This window comes from Rhinolophus hipposideros, assembly GCF_964194185.1.
Source record: "Rhinolophus hipposideros genome assembly, chromosome: 14".
Classification (NCBI taxonomy): domain Eukaryota; kingdom Metazoa; phylum Chordata; class Mammalia; order Chiroptera; family Rhinolophidae; genus Rhinolophus; species Rhinolophus hipposideros.
In genome coordinates, this window is record NC_138060.1 from 5,116,750 (window position 1) to 5,139,074 (window position 22,325).

Consider the following 22,325-nt stretch of genomic DNA (forward strand, 5'->3'; position numbering starts at 1 on the left):
CTAATTTTTGTTCATTTTTAGGTTTCTGGGGCAATAGATGGAATTTGTTTGCTTATATTCAGCCCAGGTTTCCAGGTGTGCCCTACAGTGAATAAACAGTACCTAGGATATCGCTAACTTGGAAGTACTGAAAGTTTATTTTTAAAATCCTTTCACGCTAGCTGTGCTTGCTTCTGCTGCTAAGGTTTTTGAAAGCCGCAGTACTTTTGCTCCTTCCTACAGGCTGTTTTTCACGGGAAAAGAGAAAACTGACAGTTGGCAAACAGAAAGTTTCCAAACCACAGTGTATCTGCTACTTGCATAATCACTGAAGCCAAAATTTCCATTTTCTACAGAGAACTTCGTTTTTGGTCAACCTGAACTGCATATAAGAGCTAAACTCCCGCACGGCTCACCGGCTGCGCCCTTGGCTTCTTTTGGGAACACTTTGTGACTTTTCCTTTTTACAGTATCTGTGCCCTCCCTTTTTTTTTTCTTTTTTGACTCATTGATGCTGTACCATGACATCTAAAAATACAGCCTGACAACTGGTTTTAAGTAAAGAGGATGTTTCTTTCTGGAAAGGAACAGCAGAAACATCCTGCATGGTTTTCTGAAAATAAACACTTGACAGTCTCTCATCAGTGCCTAATCTAAGTTTCTAATTGGAAAAGTGCAGAGTATTTCCAAAAAGAACCCTGCTTTTCACTGCAGCTTCTTCCAGGAAGAAGCTTCCATGAAAACATGTCTCCTCTGTGTTGCCCTTGGTAGTAAGCTCCTTGTTGAACTTCACTTACTAGGTAGGAACCTCAGGCAAGTTATTCTCTTCGTCTTGGGGACTCAGCTGCTTCAGTGTGAAATGAAAAGCAAAAAATATTTATTTCACAGGGTGGTTGTGAGAATTCAATGGATATCCTGTATATTACATAGACATTATATTACATTACATTACATCACATAGACAAAGCACTCATTTCATGTTGGTGAGAACAAAAATAGCTGGCCCAAGTCATGATCAGTCACAATGTGATAAAAAGCACAAGTTTGCAAGCGTTCCCAGCTTTGGGCACAGGGGCAGCTGAAAATGGTGTTTTTGAGTTAGCCTATTGACCTATCACTGAGAAATTAGAATGGAATTAATACTTAGCTATTAGGTTGCCCACTCTTTCCAGGGTTTAACTGGTGGATTGATTTTCAGTTTTAAGTACAACAGCTTGGTCTCTTCTTAACCCAGGAGAACTTTTTTCTAGAGAAAAATAACCATTTAACCAACTCAAAATAACCACTTACAGTTAACATAATAGCAGTGAACAGCTTACAAATCATTTCCACTAAAAGTAATAGTATTCACTGATAATGCATCTCAGGCACTTAGCAGAGACCGAACACCCAATATGTGCCCAATAAATAGAGTGTATTACTGGTGCTGTGATTAGCATCTGTACCTTTGAGGTAGATTTGAGGTTCAACCCTCATTGATATAAGAGATAAACAAAGCTAAGTGAGATTGATTCTTATCATTCCTATTTCAGGAATGCAGGAGCTGAAATAAGAAAGATACCATGATTTTCAGGCCCTGGTCTTAGTTAAATGGCAGAGCTGGGACAGAAGCCCAAGCCTCCTGATTCTATTACAAATGCTGTGCACACCTCATGGACACCAAGCTGGTGTGTCCTCGTGGCCTTCAGCTCAGACTTAATAAGCTGCTTTGTTTCTTTCTTTCTTCCTTTGAAGACTCTGTCTTTTCACCAGCCTTATGCGATCAGGCAATGATCTGATAAGGGATTGTCTTTTATGAGAATGCCCTCTCCAGGGAATATCTGCCAAAGCTGACCGAAATTGCTTGCCAGTTTGATGCTGGAGCTGCAAAACTGGCTGACCATTGGCCAGCCTTTCTTGTTTGCCATGTCCTCCAACCTCTGCCAGTCAGAAAGGAGCTTGCTGCTAAATGCTAATGTTCAGAAAACAGGTTATCCCTCTAATCTCTGCTGGGAGCCACTTGTTAAGAGCAGTGGTCCAATCAATATAAGTTCTCTCCATCAATTTCTTCGTTTTTCTTGCTTCCTGGGTAAGAAGTCAGTTTTGGAGTAAGTTTTGTACATGCTAAGAAATTAATTGCACTGCCAGTTGAGCTATATGAGACTTTATTGTTATCTGAAAATATGTAATTGCTAATAGTTTCTTTTCTCCTGGTTGAACTGTTCTCAACCAGGGATGGTTTTGTTCCCCTGGAGCCATATTTGGTTGTCACAGGAGGCAGCAGGGTGTGGTGGGGTGTTACTAGCATCTAGTGGGTAAGAGGCCGGGGTTGCTGCTAAACATCTTACAATGCACAGGACAGTCTCCACAACGGAGAATTATCTGGCCACAGATGACAGTAGTGCCAAAGTTCAGAAATCCCACTCTAGGACAAGCTCCAGTGACCTTGTTGATCTCATTTGCAGTTATGTTAGTACCCAGAACAGTGCTTGCACTTAGAAAGTGCTCAGTAAGTATTGGCTGAGTGAATGAATGAGCCCATGATCCAGAGCTGTTCCACACTGAATTAACTGCATTGTGAGCTTCGTCTTAAGCCCAGAGTGATGTGGATTCAGGCCCAGCAGGCCACAGGACTGATGCCAGGCTCTGTCTCTTTTTCCTCTTCGACTTCCAATGAACCCGCGAGAGACGCACAAGAATCCTGCTGGTTTTTATAGAACTACTAGGACCTGAGATTCTACCCCAGTTCATCACAACAGGCCCCTCCCTGCACTTCAGTTCGGCACCCATAAAATCTAAATGGTAAAATCTCTTATCTCATAGGGCTGTTAGCAGCATGACAGAAGGTACAGCATGTGAAGTGCTTAGCGTCCGTGGGACATACACCCGTGCTCGGTAGAGCAGGAGAAGCCATGACTGACACTGAACAAGAAGTCCCCAGTGATGGCACATTGGGAGGGCATGCATCGTCTTGAAAGAACTTGAGGGAAAATTACAGCTGACTCGGTTCGGGGACATCTGTGTCAGTCTAGGCCATTCTCTTAACGAGAGTGTCAATAGCTCATATTCAGTCAACACCCAGAGATGATATAAAGGGGCCCTGTTCAGCTGGGGTTGACATCATTTGGGTGAAATATAAAACTCCGTCCACTCAATAGATCCCAAAGTAGGAACGTCCTAGATACATGCCTTCTACCTCTCTCCAGTTTCTCCAGAATATCTCATCTGATGAGGAGTTTAATAGCACACCTTGTTCTCTGGGTAGAAAGCTTGCTTTTTATGTGTAAGTCTGTCTAGGCCAAGGCTTGGAAGGTGTTGTGGAACATCCTCTTTTTACATGATGCTTTGTACATTGAAATCATCTGTAAATTTATTTCATTGTTAATTGTGTTTACGTTCTAAATAGTTAAGGTCCTTCACACAGCAGAAATGTATTTACCACAGTCTCACCAAGTACACTGTTATATGCCCTGGGAATTCAGTGGTGAACAAATCAATCAAGGTCTCTCCTGTGGAATTTCCATTCTGATCGTGAAAGATAGAGAAGGATAGAAAACAAACAAAAATAGATAAGAAATGTTAGCTATAAAGAAGACAAAGCAGCATGATATAAGAGAATGTGTCTGGGCTCCACTTTATATTGAGGGCAGGGAAGGCCCTTTGGAAATGGTTTGATTTAAGGTCTGAGAAATGCAAAAGCACCCAATCATGCAGTGATCTGGGGGAAAGGCATTCTAGACAGAGGGAACAGCATATGCAAAGTCTCAAAGTGGAAACAAGCTTTGATTTTGAGAAGGAAAAGGAAGCCAGTGTGGGTGGTGTGTGAGGGCAAGGCTGATGGGTTGGAAATAAAAATAGAGGCCACAGGGGCGTGAAGGGATAGATAATGTGGACATATTCGGGGAGGTAAGGAGATTCTCCACTATGTTACAGAAGAAGCCATAAGGCAATTTTAAGCAGGGACAGAGGGATGATCTGTATTTTAGAGATATTGTTCACATGGCCATGTGGAGATGGTACCATTGTGGGACTCAGTAAAAGGCATGGAGCCTGGTTACATAGCTGACACATCCAGGCAAGGGATAATGGTTAATTACACTCTGGTGGGTCACCCCCCAAAAAAATCTTGAGGAGTCATTTTTACGAAGCAGGCCCTCTCATGCTAAGCTGTCAGAAAAGGTCAAAAAGGAATGAGAGAGAGATGGGGTCGGGGGTGGGGGACGCTTACTGTTTCCTTTCCAAGCTTTCGTATTTTCGTGTTCCAAAGAACGACTAAAGCAAAACCGAAGTAGGCTGGGAATCTGGTCTTTCTTGTGGTTGTGTTTCCTGATGCCTTTAGTCTGACCCCAGACATTGTGATTAGTCTCACAGTGCCCTGTGCTGACTTGCCTGTGGTCTCTCATCCACTCTCTCTCCTTTCTCGGCTTCTAAATCAGGTAGTGGGAGTCGTGCTTGCAGGCAGGGGCTATGATCACACAGACTTGACCGCCACGATGGGCTACCCATCCGGGGTAGCAGACGTCTTGCCCGTGACCTATTCTCACTTCCCTTCTGATCTTCCTCACTTAACCACTGACCAGATGGTCAAGCCCCTTCCACCAGCACTCAGCGCTTAGCCTCTGAGGACCGCGCTCTCAGCTAGGCAGCAAACGCAGGGCAGCCACAGACAGAGGTGGGCGTTTTAATCCAACACACACAATTTCAATCTCTGCATTTCTGGGGTCGAATGGAGGAGGAGGTGGCGGGAAGGGTGTAGTGTGGGTGGGTGCCATGGGAAACTTTTCAAATTCATCATTTTTATGTTTGTAATTCCATGCAAGGCATTGCTGCTATTAGCTGTCACTGGGTAGGGGTCAAATCTGAAACTGTTCCGATGGTCTCTGGGGTTCAGAAGTGATTCCGTGTAACACAATTTCACACACAGAGTAGAGAAGAAGTATTACCCACTATCCTTGTGTTTGCTTATGAAAAGAAATGTGTGCTTCCTTTGGAACTCCTTGAATGAAATATTGTGGCTTAACTTGGAAACAAGTTTTTGTCTGTAATGAAGAGACTACAGAGCTAAAGAGGGAAACACAGACCCTTAAATTGTAAGAGAAACCAATTTGTAATGAGAAACGCTTATTTACTTATTCTTTTCCTAGGTGGAATTATAAAATTCCTTTTTCTGTAAGGAAAGCAAATTGTCAGGATAATCACATAAAATGTGAAAAGAAAAGACAATATATTTAATTTCTTCTGTAGATAATAATTACATTGAAAAATGGGAAAGTGAAGGACATGGGACTCAGGAGCTAATCTGCCCAGGGTGGAATCCCAGTTCTGCCTCTTAATAGCTGTGTGACCTTGGGCAAGTTACTTGGCCTCTCTGTGCCTCAGGTTCCTCAATTGTAAAATAAAGATGATAGAGCTATTTACCTCTGGCATTAAATGAGATACTACATATTCAATATATTGAATATACTCAATAAAATTTACGATTGATTTATGATTTTTTTTAAAAAAGTGATTCTGTATTTATGGATATAATCATTGTAATCCAGGAATAGGTTCCTACAAATATAACTCCTGTTGTTGAAATTAAAAGATAAAGCATCACTGGGAGTCATGTTTTTAAATAAATAAGAGATCCCCGGTTTGGTGTTTTCTTTTTATAGTCACAGGTATTTTTCATTAAAAAAAATTAACCTGATGTGGAAAAGAACACTTGAATAAGATGGCATTGTTTATCAGCTGAGTAGCCTTGTGCACACCACTTATGTTCCAGCCTGGAAGTCAGAGTCTTTTGAGTTTTAATTCTAGGTGTCCCATTGACCAGCTGTGTGGCTTTGGGCAGGTCTGTTCCTTAGTTTCGCCATATCTCAAATAAGCAGCAGTTATTAGATGCCTTCGATTCTATTTATAAAGTTTACAATTCCAACTACTTTTAGTCAACATATTTCCTTGGAATTGAAATGATTTTTTATGCCTGCTTTATGACACTTTGTTTCCCCTTTTCTATGCACCCGTCGAATCCCCTGAGAATGGGCTGTGTGGGAAGGCTTTCCCACAGTTTGCTCTTGACAGTGTATGACATACCATGTGTACAGCGAAGTACTTAACCTTTCTGAGTCTCATAAGCAATGTTCTGATCGCTTTTAAGCTGACATCTTCAAAGTGAAATAAACCACTTCTGAGGGCTGCATTTATTTTAGTCTTTATTTGCTCAAAAATTAACAAACAACCAAACCTGTCTGTAATCCATTTATGCTCCAATTTTTTGGTTAGGAGCTGGGCTTTGGGTTTGGGTCCAGTTCTGCCATTTAGGAATCTTGTTACTGATAATCTCTCTAAGCTCGTTCACCTATAGTATGAGGAGATAAGACTCGTGTGAGTATCACACGGTTGAACATACTAATACATGTGAAGTGCTTAGTGCAGTGCCTGGCATATGCAAAGTGCCTTTTAGTGGCATTATTACTGTTACTATTAAAATGCCCGGCTGGGTGTCAGGCACACAGAAGCCACACAGGAACCAGTGGGCCCCAGTTTTTCTTTACGTCTACTCTATCATTTCTGGAGAACTTACCTGCCATGTGTTTGTTAACTGGCTTGTTAACTTTACCTGTCATTTATCTTCTTTACAATGAGTTAGTCTTCCCATGAAAAAGCTTTTTAAAAAATTGGGCAAGTTACGTCAATTCTCAGGCCTCGGTTTCCTGCTGATTAAAATGAGATGCCCCCTTCACAGGCTTCTGTAGAGGTTGAAATACCCCACATTAGTGAGGGTCAAGTGTCAGGCACTTGCCTGATGTATAAGGTGTGTCTCTTCCCTGACACCACGTGAACTTAACCAGGTTGCTTGCTCACATCACAGGACTCTCAGGAACCTGGCAGGTACCAAGTTGGAGTGAGCTGGAGACCCCAAACCCCATAGAGAGGGAGCCGCTCTGCCTGGCCACAGGTTGCCATGGAGGAAATCCAGCCCAGTGTTTCCAGATCTTACCATCTAAATTTTTAAGTGTCATCTCCTGATTTCTAGTATTGTCAACTAAACACTTATTCATAAGCGTAACCTTTCACCCTTCAGTTTAAGTAAGTGACAAGGGCAAGCCTTTCTGTTGCTGGTGACCATCATCAGCCCCCCTCACAGAAAGGAAAGGGCTTCGTGCATACTGTGCACAGATGGGCCAGTGTGGACATAAAACTGGAGCATTTTTCTCCCCAATTCATCTGCACTGTCCTTCTCCAGCTTGTACGTATATTATCGCGTCACACAGTGAGGTGTTTGTTCAGAACCCCTACCCCCAAACGTCCCCCTTTCTGTCGGTTGTTGTATTGTCCTGATGGGAGCATCGGTGATGATGAGTTGATGGCTTCACCGTACTAATGGCATCACCTGTGAAGTCCATCCTTTGAAAACCTTTTGCCTTGAGTGAGGTACAGATACCTGTGGTATCTTATGAAGATAAGATAGTTGCAAGAAGCGGAATCCAGCTCAAGTTAACTTAAGAGAGAGAAAACAGGTGGTTTTATTGAAGGAATACTGGGGTGTTTCACGTAACCCAAGGACAAAAATTCACCCAGACCAGTGGAAGGACTAGAAGTGATGGGAAAGACATTGGGAACCCTGATAGTAGTTCTCTCAAGCTTTTCTTCTCAGGCTGCATGATTTCTCTTGCCTCCTACTATCTACTTGCTTCCTTCATTCTCTCTGCAGATGGCTTGCCTTTTTCTCCACACACAGCAGACACTAGCTGTCCCATATTTGCATCTGCTCAGACTCAATTCCAGATTCCCTTGACTGACATTCTGGTTGGCCCAGCTTGGGTCAGTTGTCCACCCCTGGTTCAAACAACTGAGGCCAAAGGGGCAGGACCAAGTTGTACAAATATGGCTATCACTGCCGATGTTTGTCATGAGATGTCATTCACACACACACACACACACACACACACCACATACACAGACTCCCACCCACTCAGAGTCATGTATATATGTATAAGATTTCTGGATGGTTTTACACACACACACACACACACACACACACACACACACAGTAAGAGTACTTTTTTCATTTTAATATTATGTCTAACAGAATATTAAAGTAAAACAGTTAATATAAATATGTTTGTTTGTTTTTTATTCGGGAACAGTGTGTTTCTCCAGGGCCCATCAGCTCAAAGCCGTTGTCCTTCATCTAGTTGTGGAGGGCGCAGCTCAGCTCCATGTCCAGTCGCTGTTTTCAGTCTTTAGTTGCAGGGGGCGCAGCCCACCATCCCATGTGGGAATTGAACCTGCAACCTTGTTAAGAGCTCACGCTGTAACCAACTGAGCCATCTGGTTGCCCCTAAATACCATGTTTCCCCGAAAATAAGACCTAGCCGGACAATTAGCTCTAATATGCCTTTTGGAGCAAAAATTAATATAGGACAGTCTTATTTTACTATAATATAAGACTGGGTCTTTGTGCTCGCTTCGGCAGCACATATACTAAGACTGGGTCTTTAATATAATATAATATAATATAATAGCCAGTATACTATAATATAATACAATATAATATAATATAATATAATACCGGGTCTTATATTAATTTTTGCTCCAAAAGTCGCACTAGAGCTGATTGCCCGGCTAGGTCTTATTTTCAGGGAAACATGGTATGTGCTTTTTTTTGAATATGTAATGTATGTATCTTAAAATCCGTGTAAAGGTAGTCTGGGAGGATTCTCCTCAAACTGACTGGGTGGTGATTTCAGCAAGTAAAATGATCTGAAGTGTGAGTTATGCAAGGGAACTCTTTGCATTCTATGCATTGTTTAAATATTGTACAGAAAATATTTCCCAGGATTGTAGTTATAAGTGATAAAAATTAAACATAATTGGAAATTTTATACATCAAACTGTTCTTAACTATATATCTTAACAGTTCTTAACTGTTCTTAATTATAGTATTGATATACTTATAAAGGGGGGCAGAAATTTTAAAAATGGAGACTTTAAATTTTAACTTTAGAATCGTATGTTTTTCTTCTTATAATTATGCATATATTGTATTTATTAAAACACATCAATCAATAAAGAATTTTCACTTGGAAAAAAAAATATCGATTTAAGGATTAACATAATAGTTTCCTCTGGGAAGGAAAACTACATTTCATAGTATAAAGTTGTGTGCACTGCATAGGTATTATTCTTACAATATATTGAGTCATCTCTGAGTTTTGTTTTTTTCTTCTTTTAAATCCAAGAGCTAAAAAAAAAAAAAAAAATTATTAAAAATTAACTCCAAGAGCTAATGCCATATGATAAACCTTTATGACTAAGCCTGTTGATTAACTCAGGTGAAGCCATTTTTACTCTGAGCACATCACATGTGAAATAAATGATGAATCACCTTCAAGGATTCTCCTGCCAGCCCCAGCCCTGACACCAGTCTTGCTGTCTTGTCCCCACAGATGACAGAAGGCAGGCACTGCCAGGTACACCTCCTGGATGATAGGAGACTGGAGCTGCTGGTTCAGGTAGGTGTTGCCCACACAGGTTCCCTCTGTGAGCCCCATAGCCTGTGTTCAGGCTGCTCGCTTATCTGTGCTGCAGACCGAATGACTCAGGACTGGGGAGAGAGAAAAGGTAGTTGTGAAGTCAAACATCCTGGTCTGTACATAAGAGTAACTATAGCTTGGTGACATGTATTCCAATCTCAGCTTTGACATTCAGTAGCTGTGTGACCCTGGGCAAGTGGCCAATAAGTGACCTCTTATTGGTAAATTGGGGAACATAATGCTTCGCTGAAAACGTTATTGTGAGCTGAAAATCTGCATCCTGCCACTTTCCTGCTACATGAGATTGTCCAAGTTAAATATTCCGTTTCGTCAACTGTGAACCGGAAGTAAGATAGCCCAGTCTTTCTCACAGAATTGTGGTTAAAATCAAGTTAGATTATATATAGGAGTGAAACCTCTGTAAAATATACGGAACTATATGAGTGATGATATTTTAATTGTTGATGCTTCACTCTCTATTTACCCAGCACTTTGGACCAAGACTCTTAAAAATTGTGGAAGTCCCCGCTGACAGCCACACCTACAGACTAGAAGTCTCTCCTCTCACCAAACCTAACTTTTTGTCCCTTCTGAGGCTTGTTCCTAGCCCACTGTGCATAAGCTTCAATTGGAATGAAAATAGCACAGTCAGCAATAGTTTCATCAGAGTACACATTTTAGTCTAGATGTCTGCCTGTTTTTCTTTTTTCTTTTTCTTTTTCTTTCTTCCTTCCTTCCTTTCTTTTTTCTTTCTCTTTTTTTTCCTTTTCTTTCTTTCTTTCCTCCTTCCTTCCCTTTCTCCCTCCATTTCTCCTCCCTCCCTTCCTCCGTCCCTCCTTCCTTCTCTCTCTCTCTCTCTCTCTCTCTCTCTCTCTCTCTCCCCCCACCCCCCCAGCCTTCCTCCCTTCTTCTCTTTCTCTTATCATAACTATTCTTCCTTCCCCAACAGGAAACATTCAACCCTCAAACCATCATAATGAACCCTAAACTGTTCGGCCCAAAGTTCAGAAAGAATCCATCTAGAATGCCCTCCTGCAAATCCCCTTTTCCTCCCCCCGACCTTGCACATCTTGCATCCACTTGACAGCCATTGTGGCTGATTACAAACCATGCTTCTTCCCACCAGGTCCAGTGCTTCCTAAAAGCTCATAGATTAGACCCTTCTTCTAACCAGGTGCTCAGTAAGTACTTGTGATGACCTATACAGTGGGGATAATTACTCCCTCGAGAGAAATGAAAAGCTTAGGCTTTGGAATCAGGCAGAACTGGGTCCAAATCTCTGACCTTCCTAAGTGTAACATCAAGCAAAGTGCTGAACTTATCTTGGCCTTGGTTGGCTCATCTGTAAAATGGAAATAAAAACCCCAATCTCATAGGTTCATTGTAGGGATGAAATGAGGCAATAGATAAAAGGCATTGAGCACAATAAGTGGTTATTGTTGTTCTTAGTTCTACCTGTTACCCCCACCACCATCCCCACCACAGCCTTGGGTCTTTATCTTCAACTGGCCCCCCTCAAGCAGTTATTACTACAGTCCAGACAGTGAGGTATTTAATATTCTTTGTCTTGGTTTGTCTTTTATACATGTTATGTATAAAAGAGTATTTTTCCAAAATACAAACACATGAGTAAGCACAGTTTTATCTTAGAGGAAAAATGTAAAGTACTAGACTGAATTGCAAATAAATGAAAATGATGATTCATCCATGTTCCTATTCCCAATTTTCTCTCCTTCCCAATCTCTTAGAGAATGGTTTACAATAGAGTAAGCTATGAAGCAAAAGGGGTCAGGTATTTAAAAATAAACAAAAGATGCTTTAAACTATTTGGGGCAAAGGAAGGTGGTAGCATATAAAAAAGAGGCAACCAAATTGTTTCTAATCAGATAAATATCTTGACAGCCCAAACTTCTGTCAAGAGAGTTGCTGGATCTCGTGGCTTCACATTTTAACCTGAAAGAAAAGGAGTACTTTGGAATCACGTTTACAGATGATACGTAAGTGTTTTTCTAATAGTTTTTATTTCTTTATCTTTTGTCTGGACCACCTACTCACTGTCATTCACAATTAGCAAAAGAAGGGGGGAAATGCTCCAAAAATTAGAGAGTATGTCCTGCTTAAAGATTTTTTTTAATGCAAGATATTTGTCCCAGGACTATTGCAAAAGGAGAAGAAAAGGAATATTGACCATTTTAAGAACTCAAAATATTGTTCTACATGTTTTAGAAATTTGTTGTAATGAGTTTGTTATCCTTCTCTAAATGCAGTATGCTTGCTTAGCTCATGTATCAGTGATAGAAATACTAGTTTGTTATTCATTCAGATCTTAAAACTGAATAATGTTTTGGTGTTGGTGGTGAGACAGTTTACAAGCAAAGTTATGGTCCATCCATGAAATATGTACATAACTTAATAAGGTATAAACTTTTTAACTTCTGTGTAGGTCCATTTTATGTTACCTCTTTTCTTTTACTTACATTTTTTTATACTAAATTGGATATTGTGTATACGAGGTATGATCAAACAATATGGTGAATGTTTAAATTTTAAAAATTTATTACAGTAAAAGACACATTATCATTAATCCCCCTCAGAACACTCCTCCTCACTTCGCACACATTTATCCCATCATTCTTGCCACTCTCTGAAGCAGTTCTGAAAGTCTTCTTTCTTGAGTGTCTTTAGTTGTGCTGTCATGACTGCCTCCATATCCTGAAACATTTTGACTTTGGGGAAGAGCCAGAAGTCGCACGGTGCCAGATCTGGTGAATAAGGTGGATGAGGACACACCGTAATGTTTTTATTTGACAGAAATTACCATACCAGAAGCGATGTGTGACACGGAGCGTTGTCATGATGGAGGATGATTTACGACACCCTTTAAAACACACCTTCTCTCAACCGTAGCTCACACCCGACTGACTGCACTGAACAAGTTGAAACTTGTCACACAGTGTTACTAAGGTTCGACACACAGTTTCCCATGTTGAAGATCCCTGCCTTTCTATTAGATGGCACTCGGCAGCAGCATTCACCGTATTTTGTGATCAGAACAAAAAAGCTGTGTGTCACATATTGCTTCTGGTACAGCAATTTCTGTCTAATAAAAACATTACGGTGGTGTCCTCATCTACTTTATTCACTGGATCTGGCGCCATGTGACTTTTGGCTCTTCCCCAAAGTCAAAATGACCGTGACAGGTCATTTTGATTGAATTGATTCAGGACATGGAGGCAGTCACAACAGCACAACTGAAGACACTCACGAAAGAGGACTTCCAGAACTGCTTCAGAAAGTGGCAAGAATGATGGGATAAGTGTGCTCAAAGTGAAGAAGGAGTATTTTGAGGGAGACTAATGGCAATGTGTCTTTTACTGTAATAATTTTTTTAATTTAAACATTCACCTTATTGTTTGATCACACCTTGCATTTGTCAACAACTTAAATCCTTTCTGAAATGAGGCATATACATAACAATAAATTTGTGAGAATTTAAAACTCCACGTAAACAAATGTGTTTGTACTTATCAGCTCTTTTCTGTGTGTGTGTGATTGTGTGTGTGTGTGTGTGTGTGTGTGTGTGTGTCTGTCTGTTTTACAGCATCCCAATTTGCCTACATTATATGCAGCCTGATAACATTATCAGAGGAATACTTCCCCTTTCTAGGGATAATTTCCAAAGATCTCTTCAAACATTAAAATTCAAGAAAATATTCCACACACAAAATATATTGGCCAACCACCCAACGTTTTTCCATAACTCTCCCAATGTAAGTGTTCTTTCAGTTCTTCAGTTAAACCAGGCATAAAATACTCTCAAGAAGAGGTTAATTTGTTTTTAACACCTGGTGGCTTCTGATTATTTCCAGCCTGGGTGGCTACAAGCCTAGGATCTCCTGGAAATACCAATGGCCTCAGGACCTGGGCTGGGTGAAACCAGACAGCTGAGTTGTCAGGAGATGTGGAAAAACCTGAGAACTTTGATTCTGGACTTGGGATATTTCCTGAATAGGGTTTGACAAAGCAAAAAAAAAAGTGCACTCAACATTACCCACCTCACTCTGAATCACAGAATTATTTGTTCACTCAACTATTTGGGACCCTGTGTGATCATTCTTCTGCTGGACGAAACAGGAAATGCAAACTGACCATACTCTACTGGGAAGGACAAGACTAGTTCATGTGAATCAGGGACTAAAACATACACACATAGATTGAATCTGAATGTGAATGAAATAATAGCTAACAGTATAAGACACAAAACCTAGTGGCTAAATTATATGGCATAATCCATAAGTATTATAAACACAGTAATTTAAAGAGTTCACATAGAGTAGAGGCTAAAAACATGATGAATGTTGGAGTAATTTATTCATTCAACAAGCATTTCTTTTTTAAGATTTTTATTAAAATATAGCTAACATATAATATTATATTAGTTTCAGGTGTACACCATAGTTATTCAACATTTATATACCTAAATAAGTGATAAGTGCAGCAACCATCTGACACCTTACCATGCTATCACAATATTATTGACTATATTTCCTATACTGTACATTATATCCCATGACTTACTGGTTTTATATCTAGAAATTTGAACCTCTTATTCCCCTTTACCTTTTTCTCCCCCCTTTTTAATTTTTTCAATTACAGTTGACATTCAATATTATTTTATATTGATTTTAGGTGTGCAGCATAGTGGTTAGACATTTATATAACTTATGAAGTGATCCCCCTGACTAGGCTAGTCCCCACCTGGCACTATGCATAGTTATTGCCATATTTTATTAACTATATCCCCTAGGCTTTACTTTACATCCCCATGACTATTTTGTGACTACCAATTTGTACTTCTTAATGCCTTCACTTTTTTCACTTTGCTCCCCAAACCCCTTCCATCTATCATCCCAACAAATCTGGTAACAAAATGACACCATACAGTTATTACAATATTGTTGACTATATTCCTTATGCTGTACCCTACATCCCCATGACTACTTTGTAACAACCAATTTGTCCTTCTTAATTCTTTCCCCTTTTTCACACATTCCCAACCTTTCTCCTGTCTGGCAACCATCAAAATATTCTCTGTATCAATGAGTTTGTTTATTTTGTTCTTTAAATTCCATATATAAGTGAAATCACATTGCATCTGTCTTTCTCTGTCTGACATACTCTACTCAGCACAATGCCCTCCAGGTCCATCTAGGCCGCCGCAGGTGCCAAGAACCCATTCCCTTCCCTGGCCGAGCAATATCCTATTGTACGTATGTACCACCTCCTCTTTATCCATTCTTCCATCGACGGAAGCCCAGGCGGCCTCCACATCTTGGCCATTGTAAACACTGCTGCAGTGAACATATGGATGCACATGGCCCCTCGAAGTAGCATTTTGGGTTTCTTCAGATAAACGCACAGAAGTAGGATTTTTGGGTCCTTCTTTGTCTCTTTTTATAGGCTTTGTTTTGTTTTTTTCTTTAATTTTATTGGGGAATATTGGGGAACAGTGTGTCTCTCCAGGGCCCATCAGCTTCAAGTTGTTGTCCTTCAATCTAGTTGTGGACGGCGCAGCTCAGCTCTAAGTCCAGTCGCCATTTTCAATCTAGTTGCAGGGGGCGCAGCCCACCATCCCACGTGGGAATTGAACCAGCAACCTTGTTGTTAAGACTGATCCATCCAGCCACCCCTCCGGAGGCTCAGCAGCAGCTCATTGTCTTCAATCTAGTTGTGCAGGGTGCAGCTCATTTGCCCTTGTGAGAATCGAACCAGCAACCCTGTTGCTAAGAGCTCCCGCTCTAACCAACTGAGCCATCTGGCCGCCATTAGCCTTTATTTTAAAATCTGTTTTGTCTGTTGTAAGTATTGCTACACCAGATATTTGTTTCCATTTTATTTAAAATATGTTTTTCCTTCCCTTCACTTTCAGTCTGTGTATGTCTTTTGATCTGAAGTGAGTCTTTTATAGGCAGCATATGTAAGGGTCTTGTTTTCTTATCCATTCAGCTGCCCTATCTTTTGATTGGAGCATTTAATCCATTTACATTTATGTTGATAGATACGTAGTTGTTGCCATTTTATTCATATTTATTTGTTTATTTATTTATTTAGTCTACAAGAAAGAAGTCCCTCTAACATTCCTTGTAATACTGTTTTGGTGGTGATGAACTCCTTTAGCTTTTTCTTGGCTGGCAAGTACTTTATCCTTTGATTCTAAATGATAGTTTTGCTGGGTAGAGTTATCTTGGTTGTATGTCCTTGCTTTTCATCACTTTGAATATTTCCTACCAATCCCTCTGGCCTGCAAAGTTTCTGTTGAGAAATCAGCTCAGTCTTATGGGAGCTCCCTTGTAGGTAACTAACTGCTTTTCTCTTGCTGCTTTTAAGATTCTCTCTTTGTCTTTAACCGTTGCCATTGGAATTATAATGTGTCTTGGTGTGGGCCTCTTTGGGTTCATCTTATTTGGGACTCTCTTCACTCCCTGGGCTTGTATGTCTATTTCCTTCCCCAGGTTAAGGAAGTTTTCAGTCATTATTTCTTCAAATAGGTTTTCAATACCTTGCTTTCTCTCTTCTTCTTCTGGTACCCAACTGATGCGAATGCTGGTATGCTTGATGTTATCTCAGAGGCCCTTTAAATTCTCCTCATTTTATTTTGTTTTTTTGATTCTTTTTTCTTCTTGTTGTTCTGATTGGGTTTTTCCTTATCTTCTAAATTGCTGCTTTGATCCTCTGCTTCAGCTAATCTACTGTTGATATCCTCTACAATAATCTTCATTTCAATTATTGTATTCTTTATTTCTGACTGGGTCTTTTTCATGTTTTTTATCTTCATTTTTATGTTTTCTATTTCTTTGTTGATGTTCTCCCTGAGATCATTGAGCATCCTTGTAACAAGTGTTTGGAACTCTGCATCTGGTAGATTGTTTGTCTCCATTTTGTTTAGTTCTTTTCCTGGAGCTCTGTTCTGTTCTTTTTATTTGGTACATATTTCCTTGTGTCCCCATTTTGGCTGCATCCTGTGTTTGTTTCTATGTATTCGGTAGGGCTGCTATGTCTCCTGGTCTTAGTAGAGTTGTCTTATGTAGTAGGTGTACTGTGGGGCTCAGTGGCTCAGTCTTCCTGGTCACTGGAGCCGTGCACTCTGAGTGTGTCACTTGTGTGAGTTGTGTGTGCCCTTCTCTTGTAGTGCAGCCTTGGTTGCTATTTGCACGTCAATGAAAGGGATTGAGCCTGGGCTTATTGGTTGTGAGGGCTGGTCATGACTATAGTGAAAGAGCTGTGGTGCAGGGGCTAACCCTACAGAGCAGGGTTTGCTTTAGCAGGGCTCTGATGCCTGCCCAGTTTGCCCTTCAGGTGTGTCATCCTTGGAGGCAGCTGGGTGATGCTCTGGCCTAGTCTAAAGCTGGCCACTGGGCCTGCTAGCCCTAGAGCCCCCTGGGAGGGGAACTACTGCAGGCCAAGTTCAGCCTTAGTGTGTACCCTGCCTGGGGCCACCTGGTACAAGCCACAAAGCAATCCAGAGATGGCCACCACCCGTGCCGTGCTTGGAAGTGCCTTGAAAACCCAAACTGCAAACCACGGCCAGCTGTTGCTAGAGCCAAGTTTAGGGCTACTCAGCCAGAAATATGGGACACACCAAAACCAGAAGCTGCTTTTTTGGGTTTTGTGAACTTTTGAGAGAACCATAGGAAAGTCTTCAGCATGAGCCAAGGAGTGGCTTGGGTGTGTCCAAAAGTTGGGTGGGGCAGGGTCTTAGAATCTTCAGGGCAGGGCCAGGTTGATGGAGACTCAGATATGGTGGCTGCCTGCATCTGCACGCCGGGAAGGGGGAGGGCTCAGCAAAGAAACAATGGCTTCTACCAGCTCCTTTGTCCTGAAGAAAGCTGCCCCTCCAGTCCTCACCCTGAATCTAGACAATTCAATTCCTCCCCTTATGTCCCTGGCATTTTTCGAGCTGCTGCCCCAACACTGGAGCTAGGGCCAGTGATTCTGTCAGTGAGTAAGTCTGGCGTGGTCCCTTTAGGAAGAGCACCTTTGACTCCAGCCACCCTCAGTCTTAGTCAGTCACAATCTCTTCTAGTTTTAACATCCAGAAATTATGGGGACTTCTATCCCCAGCACTGAAACCCTGGGCTGGAGAGGGGCTGGGACCACTCACTCCTCAGGGCAGACCTGGGCAACCAAGATATCCCTCCTGATTTTTAATGTTCACACATGGATGTGAGACCAGCCTGTCCGTGTCTCTGTCCCTCCTACCAGTCTCAAGGTGGCTTCTTCTACATGCCCATAGTTGTAGGGTTTTGATTCAGCTAGATTTCAAATGGTTCTCAATGACAGTTGTTCTGTGGTTTATTTGGAATTTTGATGTGGTCCTGAGAGGAGGTGAGCACAGCGTTTACCTACTCTGCCATCTTGACTGGAAATTCAACAAATATTTCTTGAGTGCTTACTAGATACCAGGCATTGTTCTAAGTCCCAGGAAGTCAGCTATGACCAACACACACAAGGTTCTTGCTTTCATGGAGCTTATATAACAATGGTATAGTCTAACAGAACAAGTAAACAAATAATAGATAAATGGAAAAATACCATAAATTATAAGTGCTTTGGAGAACATAAAATATGAGGTTATGATCAAGAAAAGCTGGGGTGCAGTTTTAGACAGTATGAGCTGGGTTACTAGGAGAAGATATATAATAAAAAGCAAGAATCAGTTCTGTAAATTCTGGGGGCATGAGGGGCATTTCAGACAAAAGTTAGTGTAAAAGAAGAGACTGAGGGTGACCTTTTTTTGAGAAATAAAAATTTAAAAGCTAGTGTGGCTAGGATATAGAAAGTAAGAGGCACAATGGGATAAGATAGAGTTGAGAGGGAGGTAGAGAGTAGATATCACAGAATCTTGGTAGCTGTGTGATCTTAGGCCAATTACTTAACATCTCTGACACAAGTTTTCTCATCTGTACGATGGGTATAATAATAGTACCCGTATAATAAGTACTACATAAGGCACATATAATAAGGCACTTGTATTTTGTGCTATTAAATCAGGCAAGTATGCAAAGCCCATAATACAGGCACACAATTTAAGGGAGCTATCATCCTATTGATAAGTGTTCAGAAGGAGGCTGGAGGACTCCGGTGGGATTCACACAGAGGACAACTAAAATTGGACGTGCAGGGCACGTGGACTTTAGATAGAGAGGAGAAGAAATAACATTCCAGGGAGGAGACATTATGTGGGCCAGTTCATGGACGTGATAAAGAACAGGTCAGGAGACTGACCTGATCATAGAGTAAGACATCGGAGAGACAAGTTCACAGGTGAGCCCTATGAGTCGTGCAGATGGGAGAGGTATCCCTTGGCAACTGAAGGATGTTATGTGAAGGAGTGACGTGATTTAGGGCTGTGGTGTCACAAGCTCCCCAGGCAACAAGGTCCATGGTGGGCTGGAAAAGAGGGTCCTGGCCATATGGATAGCTTCTGGGAAAGCTCCAAGCTCAGCTGAGCGTAACCAGACAGTGCATAAATCAGATGCTCAGACCACAAGAGCTTTTCTTCAGAAAGAAAAGGAATAATATGAATGGCTTCCTTTAATGACTTGGGCCACTGTCTCCCTCTTCTGCCCTGGGATTTCTTTCTAAATCCTCTACTGAGAGGAGAATGCCTCACTCAGGCGTCTCCTCCAGTTATCTCCTTCGGAGGCAGTGGCCAATGTTATAGTCTTTCCAAGAAGCCTGGCTCCGAAATGTCCTTCGTGCACTCCCCTGCAAGTGACAGCAGAGCCTATTTTTGAATTATGACCAGTTTGGAAGGTGTCTTTTGGCTCTTGCTGTGTTTATTTTCAAAAGAAATATGAGCTGCCCTTTTCTGGGGGTAGGGTTGGGGGGGCGGTTGGGAGTTGAATGGGAATAGGCATTTCCACCTTTCTGGGGAACAGGTCTGGAAAATTGCTTCTGTCTAAGGGTGTCTCCTTGGAATGTCTTGGTCATAAGCCTAGTTCTTTGTCTTTGTCTGGTAAATATTTTTGGAAAGTATTTTCTTTCAGCACTCCCCTTCTCCCGCCCCCACCATAAAACCACTGAGTCGGATCCCTCCCAGGATGCTGTCTGAATTGCGTTTTCCAGTCTAGATGCCACATCAGCCGTTTGTCTTTGGTGAATGTCTTTAAATAGAGTGAGGCAAAGCTGAGGGGGACATTTTGTCAATAAAACTAGCTAATGTCTATACCCTACTCCACAGGCCAAAAAGAGAAATGGAAAAATAGAATTGTGCGGTTACATAATAAAAGTAGCGATGGTGACCAACAAAAACAAATCCATGGTCCTATTAGAGGGAGGGAGGTAGCGTCCCTGAGATTTAACCTTGTTAGTACCATCTGGTGTTCTGTGTGCAGGGTGAGACTTTCACCCCTAGAGGGCAGTCACGGTCCTCCTGAGATAGCGGCCCTTCTGTTCATAAAGGTTCCCATTTCCTGCAACCCATTTCATGTTTTTTTCTTTCCTTGTTTTGAAAGGATCTGCTGAATAAGCTTTGTTTATGATGACATAGCAAATAGGTTTTACAACACAATTATGACTTTTTTAATAACCTCCCATTTAATGGGCTTGAAATGATGGGCCTTGAACTGATATAATTCTAGCCAAAAAGGAAACTCTTTAAGGTTGGGTTGCACAGCTTGATGGAAGTGAATATGGAGATTCAACTGTCTTTTTAAGGTTAGCTCTATTATATCTGCTGATAGAAAAAGTTGAGAAAAGCAAGTTATAAGCAATAAGTGCTTTTTTATCTCATTTTAGCCTCAAAGACTATAAAATAGTTTGTTAACCTTGATTATATCTCGGTGACAGTTATGTGTAATTTTCACTTTTTGTTCTTCTAACTTTATCCTGTAGGTGAGATTTTGGATGGATTTTTAAAATCTAATTTATCTTATATTACATTTACATGAATATCTTCTTATAAAAACATTTATTATAGTTGAATTCGATTCAACATTTTGATTGTAGCAATTTGCTTTATGTCTCTCCAGAACTATGTCCAAAAATTTTCATCCATATACAATAGTATTTTGAGTATGCTTCTATGGTTAATATAATTGATTTAAGCTATATATGCTATTATACAACTTGATTTATTCATTCTTGGACATTATTCCATACACGTTCATAGAAATATACATTATGCTTTTTAAATAATGCCACATCTTTCCTATGTAGAAGCACAAAAGACAATTCAAAATTAGTCTCATTTTCTGTGAAAAAACTTTTGAGAGCTGATCTGTACAATATTTTATGTATTTTAAGTCACACACTTGTACATCTCTGAAATTGGGGTGTCTTTAAATCAGTGCCATCCTAAACTTAATGAAATACAGTGTAAGAAACCCTTAACTGCCAGTCCTCTGTATATTTTTTACACACGAAAGTAGTAGTTCTAAGAACATCCCCTCATGTCACTTATATCAGCTTGTTTATCTTCATAATGTTCCTCCAAGGAAAGCTAGGGACAGTTATCAGAAGCCTCATATTATAATTATAGAAACAAAGACGTGCTTCTTCCAGGTTAAAACTAGTAAGTGACCTAGATCAAGCCAAAAGTTATAATAAAATCTGATTCAATCCTCTAATCTCATTTTTTCCTGTATTGAGAGTCCTGGGTTCAAATCCCAGCTCTGCCACTTTCCTTGTAGACTTATTCTTAAACATAGCATTCATACATAAAAATTCCAACTTGATTGGCACACAGAGACTTACTCACTAAAAAGCAGGTATTATTAGTAGTATTACTATTATTTATGCCCGCTTTTTCTATCTATTTAAAATGCATACAGCTTAGAGTTTTCTGATTTTTAAAAATGGTCTTCTCAAAGACCAAAACCGTTTGGAAAATGTCTTCTGGCCCATTATAGATATTGACACTCACTACTAGCAGCATGTTCTTAATGTTTATGTAAGCAAGCAAAACGGAGTGCGTGCCCTCTGGGAGTGTATAGGCCAAAACAGATCAACTAGTTGAACAACCTTGAAAAAGTCACGTAAGCAATCCTGAGCCACAGTGTCGTCAATCCTTTCCACCTCTTGGAGGTCAAAATTCAGGAAGAACTATTTATATCCATGAACTTGGTAAGGCGCTTAAGTAAGTAAACAAAAAAAGACTTTAAAAAGCTATAGTATTGTTATCTGTGTCTGTCTGATTTCATTAAATGACCAGAAGTTTTCCCCTTCATGATTCTCTAAAATATTTTAAATTTCATATTTAATAACAATTTAAAGATTAACATGTTTAATGTCACCTGGTTTTTTACCTCAAAAGGCAATCCGTGTTCCTTTTTGTTTATTCTCTCAGAGATAATATATATGTATATACGTACATATATTTATATTTGTATTTATACATGCATTTCTGTATATTTCTAAATTTTAAAAATGGTGATGTACTGTACTCACTGTTACGCATCTTGCCTTTTCATTTAATGTTGTTATCTTGGAAATTGTTCAAAATATAAGTCTGTAAAGATAGTCTCAATCTTTTGTGTGGCTGCGTTGTATTTCATTGCCCAGTTTAAATTCATGTTTTGAAAACAATACCCTGTTGTATTAGGTTGGAAAACTGCAATTACTTTTGTTCCAACCTAGTACATTCAGGTTGTTTCGAGCCCTTTTGCTATTACAGACAATGCTAGTGAGTAACTTCACAGGTAGGTCATTTTCCATATGTGCAAGTTTCTCTGTATAAGCTCCTGGAAATGGAAATGATGGTTCAGAGGCAGATACTTTTATCATTTGGTAGAAATTGCTAAATTGTCCTCGTTACTGGTTGTGACAGGTTATACACCTGCC

At 40.5% G+C, this 22,325-nt stretch overlaps 1 protein-coding gene across 6 annotated transcripts in view; it reads left to right on the plus strand.

The window, feature by feature from the left end:
• The window catches only part of FRMD4B (FERM domain containing 4B), a 374,957-nt gene that overhangs the window by 230,446 nt on the left and 122,186 nt on the right, over positions 1 to 22,325 (plus strand). For all 6 annotated transcript variants that reach the window (XM_081072541.1, XM_081072543.1, XM_081072542.1 and 3 more), the window contains 2 exons: positions 9,396 to 9,461; positions 11,385 to 11,479. In XM_081072541.1, the coding sequence (XP_080928667.1) occupies positions 9,396 to 9,461; positions 11,385 to 11,479 (161 nt within the window). The remainder of the gene's footprint in view (positions 1 to 9,395; positions 9,462 to 11,384; positions 11,480 to 22,325) is intronic.